At 42.6% G+C, this 9635-nt stretch overlaps 1 protein-coding gene across 1 annotated transcript in view; it reads right to left on the minus strand.

Moving 5' to 3' along the window:
• LOC101964576 (guanylate cyclase soluble subunit beta-2) overlaps positions 1 to 8937 on the minus strand; it is a 31368-nt gene extending 22431 nt beyond the window's left edge. Inside the window, exons 1-5 of the mRNA XM_040281555.2 lie at positions 8785 to 8937; positions 5125 to 5224; positions 4070 to 4266; positions 2805 to 2916; positions 1468 to 1571 (exon numbers count right to left, since the gene is read on the minus strand). Coding sequence (XP_040137489.2) covers positions 1468 to 1571; positions 2805 to 2916; positions 4070 to 4266; positions 5125 to 5224; positions 8785 to 8937 — 666 coding nt within the window. The remainder of the gene's footprint in view (positions 1 to 1467; positions 1572 to 2804; positions 2917 to 4069; positions 4267 to 5124; positions 5225 to 8784) is intronic.
• Between the last annotated feature and the right edge of the window lie 698 nt (positions 8938 to 9635).

Consider the following 9635-nt stretch of genomic DNA (forward strand, 5'->3'; position numbering starts at 1 on the left):
ACAACAACAAAAAAAACCAGGTACACGAGGCTCTCAACTGGACCCAGTAGTCCTTTCCTCACTCTCTAAGACCTCTCTGGGTCCTTCTGTCTCACTCACTAAGAAAGCAACTAGCAAGTTCTGTAGCCCTGGATCTGACACCCAGGCCTGGTGAAGGAGTCTATTGAGGGGGTGGAGACACATCTTGCTGTCTCCAGAGAACACTCAGAAGGGAGCAGTAAAATGGGTATCCTTTACATAAAATGTCCAATGCAGCAGTGTGTTCAGGGACATGTAGCTTTACTAACCACAGGGAATCTACTAGGTGATAGAAATCAGCCTCATCTTTTCACACATGTATCATGAACTTGTATATATTCTACACCCAAAACTTAAAAAGAAAGGGGGTTTCTAAGTAGACCAGAATTTAAAATATTAATAGTGGTAGTAATAATAATAAGAAGAAGAATTATGCTTTATGACACTGGAGAAAAGTCAAGGTGCATTACTCTATAACCACCAAGTTGTTTCATATAGGGGTATTTTTTTAACTCAGTGAATTCACAATCTCTTTGTGAATGAAGAGTCCACTCAAATGAGTACCCTTCATAGACTCTGTATTTAGAAGTCAACTGGTAGGTGATGATGATTTAATATGTCTATTGGTAGCAATAAATTATCAGAGAAAATCATAGTGGCTAAAAAGCCTTTTTTTAAGATCTTTATTTATTTATTTTTGTACGAGGGATTGAAATCAGGGACATTCAACCACTGAGCTACATCCCCAGCCCTTTTGTTTGTTTGCAGGATCTCAATAAGTTGCTTAGCCTTGCTAAGTTGCTGAGGCTGTCTCTGAATTTACAATCCTCCTGCCTCAGTCTCCCAAGCCACTGGGCATACAGGCATATGCCAACATGCCCAACAGCTGAAAAGCATTTTAACTGATTTTTGGGGGGGTCAGATCAATTTGCCTACTTGTCCTTTAAATTCACAATCAATTCTGATTTATCCAGAATCAATTTATCCAGAGAAATTTCTAACAATCAAACTTAAAAGGCATGCTCACAACCCCCTCAAAACATGGCAGGAGACCAGCACTGACCTCTCCCCAACTAAGATGCAGGAAGTCAAGCATGGTAGGACTGAGACATTGAGAGTGGTCCCAAGGATGGTGGGAGATGATGCTTAGAATCACCCAATGTTGCTACTGATGTCTGTGTGCATAGTGAATGCTAGGGTCACTTCTTTTTGCATTTATTTATTTGAATGGTAAACTTTCCCATTCATTCACTAGTTCAAACCTCCTTTCCATATCTACCTAGATGATCCTGAATCCCAGTTTCCAGAAGATGCCACAACCAGAATCCAAGACAATGGTTCTGCCAAGCTAAAAACCCTGGGAACTTAAAAGTCTCCTAAGACTATAAATCACCGCCCCCCCCCCTTCCCTGGCTCATTCCCAACCCCAAGAGGGAATAGTGCTCTTACTGCTTCATCAAAGATAATGTGGAAAGGAAAAGCCTCACAGAACGTCTTTGCTTCAATCCAGAGACTCTCAGGATAAATGGGCTCGAAGGTGTCCCTGAGGTGCCCTGGACACAGAAAGAGAAAGTCCTAATGAGAAGCAGCTCCTGCTGTGGCCCCGCACAGAGCCCAGCTCGGGACGGGGATAGAATCTTAAGTGTTTCACAGGCAAAGTGTGATCCCCACTCTTTAGCCCAGGCTCCCTCGGCGTCTCCAGATGGCCCCAGCAATTCTTCTTCCAAATTAAAACAAACAGAAAACTTGCTACCAGGTTGAGAAACCCTTCTGCCCCCTGCCAAGTTTCTGCCCGCCGCTCAAGAGTTACTGGGCCAATTGAGTGTGTCTCACCATGAAAACAGAGTCCGCATTGAAATGGTGACAGCCAGACAATGAGTGTGCCCGGCCCAGCATCAGGGACATTTGCCATGGAGCTTTTTAGACTGACAGTTTTGGGTGGCACATGAAAATTTAACCAACAGTCCTATTTGGCAGGGGGTAGAGATTCGAAATGGAGCCTTTTTGATATGAAAATCTCCTAGACAAAGGATGTCAATTGCATGTTTGACTCATTTGCCACGGCTTGAAGGACTCAAAATGCAGCTCTTTGAGCCCTGCAGACCTTCTCCCAGATGCATGTCACCTGACCCTGAGGTCATGCCGAGGAGCATCTAGCTCCATTCTTACTGTGCATCGGAGCCCTTGTTCCAGCTCTGGCGTTAGGTGCCGGTTGTTAGGCCATCTTAGTCCCCATGGGAGTGCCAGAGGGAGCCTACTACACTCATTTTGCAAATGGAAAATTGAGGACCTTATCCAGGGTCATATAGCTCCTCAGGGACAAAGCCAGAAATCTTTCTTGGCTCTTGATCCAGTGTCCTTTACGTAACTGGATGACCATGGTCATTATACACAGTTTTCCAGCCCAGAAACGTGTACCAATCAAGAAGGTCTGGATCCAGAGGAGGAGTTAAGGAAACCCCGTTGTTCTTGACAATAACTCAGCCTCCATCCATCTTCCTCCTCAGCAGTCACCAGTTGGGACTAATTCCAATCCTCCCTCCAGCGGCTTAGGAGAGATGTCTGTGTATTATCCAGATGTATAGTATTACCCAATAGATGGCAAGTTAGTATGACATTTTAAAGTTAAAAAAAAAAAAACCTGACCACTAAATCTAAGCTCTGCAGAAATCAGGGGGCATCAATCATAGAGAACTTGGTCCCATTTGTGCACGGAGGCTGCTTCCCCTGGGAACCAGGCAGTCTTTCTGCTCTAAGAGCTGAGGCTAGGAGAACAGCCTACCTACCTTTTCCAAAAGTGACTATACTTCTCACAACATCCCAGTTGGATTTCTTCACAGGACAAACAGAGACACTTAAATATTTTTCCTTCATCCTAAGGAAAGCTGCCTGAAGAGCCTGCAGAGAGAGAAGCACAGGTGCCCAGTCACATGACTGGAGATGCACAGCCCCATTTGCTGTGATGGGGTCCATCTTTACAGTAGAACAGTGTCCACGGCCGGTGGGACAGTGCGAGGTTTGTGACATCAATGCTACCAAGATTTTTTTTTTTAATCTAGTTAATTCTCATATTGTTTCTCTACCAAAGGCAGCAAGAACGATTTACATCTCAAGAGGAGACCAGGATGATATCTGGCAGGAAAATCACTATGCAACATCTTGACTTTCTGTGGTTGAAGACTCTGCAGTAAACCCTGAGATGGGCTTTGAATGCCCTGAGACATAAACACTGTGGGCTTCCGGAGTCACAGACTTATCTGGATATTTGTACCAGCTACATGGACAGAGAGAGTTGTTCTCCTAATATATAGGGTACCTAAACTGGCAATGATCATCTTATGAGCTGCAGTTGAGGTGACCAAGCACAGAATTTGAGTGGACTTTGGGTCTGTGACTAGCATTGAGGAGGTGAAGTCAACTTATTTTAGGAGGATTGTAAAGTAAGCCAAACTTCAAGGCCTTTATCCTGGCATTTTTATGGGTGAACATGTTTCCAGGCGAAGGTGCATGGCAGAGAGTCTCTGATATCCAGTTACAGGTAACCCAGCAGTTCTCAACACCCACCCGGGGGACATTGGTAATGCCAGGAGGCTTCTGGTTGCCACAACTGAGAGGGCAGGGTTCTACTAGCATCTAGTGGGTGGACATGGGAAGCTGCTTCACATCCTGTAATGCAGAGGACAGCCCATCACAACAAAGAATTTTCTAATCCAAAAGTTCAATAGTTCTGCACCTGGTGGCACAGGCCTGCCATCCCAGCTACTCAGGAGGCTGAGGCAGGAGGATCACAGGTCCAGGCCAGCCTGAGCCACTTAGTTTCAAAATAAAATAAAATAAGGTACTGGGGATGTAGCTCTGTGGCAGAGTGCTTACCAGAAGTGTGAGTCCATGAATTCAATCTCCACTATGACAAAAACAAAAACAAAAAACACCCTGCCTCAACTCCACTATTAGAAGGTCCAGTTGATTATGTTGTTTGCATAGATGGTGCTAAGACCGGCATCTCTACTTGGGAGAATTTTACTTTCTGAATACACCACAAACCCAGTACCTCTTGCTCTCTTCTGATGTCCTCACCATCCTGCAACCCGTTTAGTTTTGCCCTCCTAGTCTGCCTGCGAGTCTTCTGTACAACCAGAAACACAACATGCTCTTTTTTCCCTGTCCTCTCCACTTCTTCATTCACATCAAGGATATCCATGGTCACGTCCATGTCAAAGAAGTCCTTAGCCACAGCCTCAATGATACCTGCAGCAGAAGGACACTTAGCGGTTAGGGAATGGCAGAAGGCAGTGTGTCAACAAACATCAACCAAAAATCCAGTCATACAACTTCTGATGAATTTTCCAGGGTTCACAAAGCCCAGGACCTGCCTCAAGACATACAGCATATGACAGATGAGGAAAATAGAAGTACTTAGAGATTTAATTTGTCCATGCCTGGATACCAAATATATCCTGCTGTTCCCATTTCTAGTTCAGCATCTCTTCGTTTGGTTTTTATTTCAGGAAGGCATGTAACCTCCTTAAACAAACAAACTAAAAATAATGTAAGCAAAATTCGGTTGTAAAAGCATTAAGAATCATGTTTGCAAAGTTTTCTTTGGGAATCTATCCCAGGGTTAAAGTACACAGGGTGGAGAAAGGATGTGTGAAGATGTTCATCACAGTCTTGTTTACAAAAGCAAAAGATTAGTATTGATGAAAAAATGCAGCAATAGAGGGCTAGCTAAGATAACTACAATATGCAATATCAATCATCCATTTAAGACGTGGCTATGTGAAAACATGGAAGCATGCTTTTTCTACCATGCTCAATTTTTTTTTAGAAAGAGCCAATACAGAATAGTATCTATATAAATATCATAATTATGTAAACACCTGCATAATTCAAAATGTTCAACAAAAATAAAAATTATTCTTTCTTTTGGCATTTTGGAAACTTATTTAAAAAGCTCGAGGGCTTTGGAAATAATGATCAGGATGACAAGGAATCAGATAGGAGAAGGGACAGAGCTCCCAGCCCACATCTGGCTCCGGGCTGTCCTAGAGAGTTTGTGGGCAGATTTCCTTCCTCCGGAGGCCTCAGAACTAAGCCACTGCCTACCTGGTACGATGTGGCACAGACCACGCCTGTCCGAGTAGTAATGCAGAAGCATTTCTCCATCGGTCCCTCTCTCCACACGAAACGATGGTGCATTCATCTCCTAATTAGAAGACACAACACGTTTCTTCCCAGGGAAAATAAATTGTTTAAGCTATGACGTCAAGGCTCTGGGAGCAGGACTTTCCACCATAGCATGCAGAACTATATCCGGGCCTCTTTCCAGTCACACAGTACCAACCACGGTTTCTCAGCTCCCATGTATCAGGAATTTCCTTCTCTACCCAAGTCCCTAAACAGCATTTTATGGCAACTGTTGTCTCCATTTTCAAGAGGAGGAGCCTGAGGACCAAGGAAGTTAAACCTAGATGAACAGTAGAACAATGGACCACCCCCAGATTGAGCCTTTGTCATGTGCCAGGCCTCTTCCAGCTGCATTCCAAGGGGTGCTGGCCAGAAGGCACCAGAAGGCCTCTGTGAGTCTCTGTAGACCTTGGCCTGTGACTAAGTGACCAAGGGCCTCTTCACCCACAGAAAGATCAGGGGCTCAGAGGAATCTGCAAGTGAAATGAATTAACGAGTTTCTTGCTGTGGTATCAAATCGCACATTTGGAAAACAGAACCCTGAGGGAGACATCAGAAAAACTTCTCTTTCTTCAGGAGTAAGTGTTGACATTCACCTATGCCCAATCTCATGAAGGTGAGATACGTCTTGGGAATGAAAGGTACACACTTTGCCTGGAGAATTCGCTGACAGAAGCAACCGTCTCTCCTGCTTCCCCCACCCTCTTCTAATTTTTCACTTCGAGACAGGGTCTTGCTAAATTGCTCACAGCCTCCCAAATTTCTGAGACTGGTTTTGAACTTGAGATCCTCCTGCCTCAACCTCCCGAGTCTCTGGGACTACAGGCATGTGCTACCATACCCCGCTCTCCTGCTTGATTAGCAGGCAACTCAGCACCCTGGACTCACAGCTTTTGGTCTCAGAGAGGAATGAGATGAAGAAGGTGGATGTGTTTTTTATGAGATCTTTGTCCTGTTTCCTAGTAGAGGGTTGCTAGTTAAAATGTTTTTTTTTTCCTTTCCAAATAAATTTCCATATTCCCAAAAGTATGTATATAGATAAAAACATTTGTTGGTATGTATGTGTGTTTATTATATCTTTACCAAATATAAAGAGGATTTGATAAAGTATGCATAAAAAGGAAATTAAAAGTTCATTTAAAAACTATATCCAAATTCTACAGTGAAAGTAAAGCAATTCAGTACAGAGGGGCAGAAATAGAGATCCACGTGCTCCTGCCAACGTCCCCCTGAAGCCATCTCCAAGCCAGACCTCTTCCCAGACATTTCCAGAAGTTCTTGCTTTTGGTTCTTATGGTTGATGTCTCCAAGTTTCTAAATAATGCAGTTATAGTTTTACTTATTGATTAACATAAAACATTTTTTAAAAAATGGAGAATAAGGCAAAGGAAAAAATGATGCCAAGCAGCCGAAAACAAGGCCTTTTTCAGACAGACGTGGCTGGGTGTAGGTTATTGCTCAACCACCCACAGTATGGGTGAGTTTGGAAAGCGTCTTGACCCTTCTGGGCCTCAGTTTTCTTATTTGTATAGTGGGGAAAATACGAGTGCTTAATCTTACAGGCGTTAAGAGGACAGTTCATTTAGCACAATAATTACCAGTCAATGAAGGTTAGCTAAAAAATAACAAGACTAAAGGCACAGTTTTAACCAGGGATGTGTTCCTTAAAGTTGGAATCATTTTATTTATTTTTGCCTAAAGAGACAATCTTTAATCCTTTGTCTAGTATAAACCACTATATAGCTATCAGGTATCATTGCATAAAGTTCATCTTAACTTGTGTGTTGTAGCAATTTAATATTTTATTTATCCGATTATAGGCTAAATGTCCTGACAGACCCCAGAGAGGTTCTAGTCTAATACTTCTCTATTAGTATGGTTTTGGCATATGTGGGGTAAGAGGTGGTTAACTAGTATAGGAAGGGTATCAGTGTTGGGTATAAAAATCACAGCCATGGGACTTCAGAATCTCAATTCCTTTCACTCTCATTCATGAAAGTGAGAGTAATATCAAGGAAACAATATCTGAAACAGTAAAAACATTCCATAATATTTTTATTTAATAAACAAATTAAATATTGACACCTCCAGAACCATGACTCAATATATTAACCAAATTTCAGGTGATATTAAAAATATTATGGAAGTTTATTAAAGGATCCTAACTGTATTTCTTTCTATTCTAAGAGTTGTGCCTTTAGCTAAGAAACCTGATAGAAAGTTGCCATGCAAATTCTCAGACTTTTAAAACTGTTCCTATTGAACAGAAAGAAAGAAAAGGAGAAGGAAGAGTTGCTTATGAAATGCCTGTTCTGAGCCCATCATAACACTAAGGACTTTTATATGCTCTCTCTTTTAATATGCCCAACTCTATGAGGTAGGTTATTTATTCCTATTCCTTTTGGTCTTTGTGTCTAATGACTTAAAAATTGTTTAGTACATACTAGGTGCTAATTAAATAAATTTAATTAAATAAATAAGTGGGCAACAACTTGCCCAGGATCACACAGCTGGGAAGTCGCAGTTCTGCTCAGACAGTGACATCTGGCCTCATTGCCCAGACTCTTTCCACTCCCACCACCTCAAGAAGTTCATGTGACAATAATAGAACAGGCTCACAAACTCACTCTTCCTGAAGTAGGATGTTTCCAAGCCTCTGATTATTTATTCAAAATATAGAGAAAATAACCTTTTTTCCCCAATTTTACAAATACGTACAAGTGCGCATAATAGTGATGTGCTTTAATATACATAACGTTTTTATCCTCATGACAACCCTGCAAAGGTTGTCACTATGAACACTAAGTCTAGAAATAGTGACGAGGTTGGTAAAGTAAAGGTGTCCTAAAAATAAAATATTTTACATAAAATAAGAAACTGTTATCATGCTATGTGAAATGCTACTTGATCGTTTCCATAAAGTGCTTTGTCTAAAAAAAAAAAAAAAAAAAAAGGTGTGGGGGGGTTCTAGGCATTTGAATTTCCAATGATCTCTCCAAAGAAGAAAAGCAAGGCATGAACTCCAGAAGGACCTATCCCAGAAGGGAAATTAGTTTCTTAACACCTCCGTCAGTCACCCCATGGGTTAATCAGAGTTGGATGGTTTCCGATTCTGGCTCTTGGCCCTGTCGAGTCTTTCCTTCTGATACTTGAATAACACAAATCTGGCTGCATAAGCTATTTATCAGCGCCATCCAGACCAGGAAACCTTAGGAGAGATTTTGCAAATCCACTGAAACCTGATTGTTTTCCAGTCTTTGTTGCCATTGTGATCAGCCTCCTAGATTGAATTCCAAGCCAGCTCTACTGCAGAGGCCTTCCCCCATCACAAAAACTGTAACCCCCCACCCTCTCTCTCTCTCTCTCATTTTGGCCAGGCAGTTTATAAAGGTGGCCAACAGGTATTTATTTTCCTTTTCTTTCCCATGAGAACTCTTGTACCAGGGACCAAGGGTTCTGCAGTGCAACAGACAAGCAGCAGTTCCCTTCCACCCACTCTTCTTTGCAGGGAGGGAGGAGATGGCTCAGAATTTGCTTCTTCTCAGGATCACCAAGATTACCAGGCCCAAGTGGTCTTACCTGGTAAGAGAGTGCAAGGTAACTGTGGAGGGCATCCAGGTTTTCAATAAACTCCGTGAGATTTCCTCCCAGGGTCCTCAGCATTCTGTCGTAGCCAGACATCTTACAGAATTTAAAGAAGTATTCTCCAAAGAGTTTCAGAATGGCTTCCATGGACACACCTGTGAAATCCAAAGCATACCCTGCCATAAAGTCCCTGCCAGGAGTTCGTCCTCCCTTGGTATTCATTTATTTTCAAAGTGTCCAAATCCTGGCTCTGTGAGACTTTCTGAGCCACCATCCAAGTCTTCACCTTCCTCATCAGTGAAATGTCATCAATAACGTCAATGTCCTGAGGCCCTTGTGAGGAGCTCAGTGCAATCCTAGAACCTTCTGGGTGCTCATTAACCATGAGTTCTTTCCAATCCCACCCAATCCCAGTCTTTTTCATGACATCCATGGCAGATATTTTCCTATGGCCCAGGAGGGGATTCAGAGCTATTGTTCCCCCTTGACCACTGCCTCCAGTGGTCAGGTCAAGGGCACAGAGCAGCCCTCTGCAATCTTTTCTACCACTCCTACATCTTCAAATACATGGTCTAAAGTGCAAAGTCCAGCTCTTATAAATGGCTAATGTAGCAGTGCAAAATCAATTCCACCAAAGTTTTTATCATAATTTACCCAAAAGATGATAACAAACGCCTGCAAAGACTCCGTCTCTCTCTGGACCTCACCAGATCATGGTTGCCCTTCAACGATCAGTTTTCACATCACATTCTCCACGAAGATCTGTCTGAATATCCCATGTCCTGCTGACTTCACTTTTCCTAAATGTTGCACTTTTCCCCTCCTATTTCTAGGGTTAGGCAGCA

The sequence above is a fragment of the Ictidomys tridecemlineatus genome, chromosome 6, assembly GCF_052094955.1.
Source record: "Ictidomys tridecemlineatus isolate mIctTri1 chromosome 6, mIctTri1.hap1, whole genome shotgun sequence".
In the NCBI taxonomy this organism is placed as follows: domain Eukaryota; kingdom Metazoa; phylum Chordata; class Mammalia; order Rodentia; family Sciuridae; genus Ictidomys; species Ictidomys tridecemlineatus.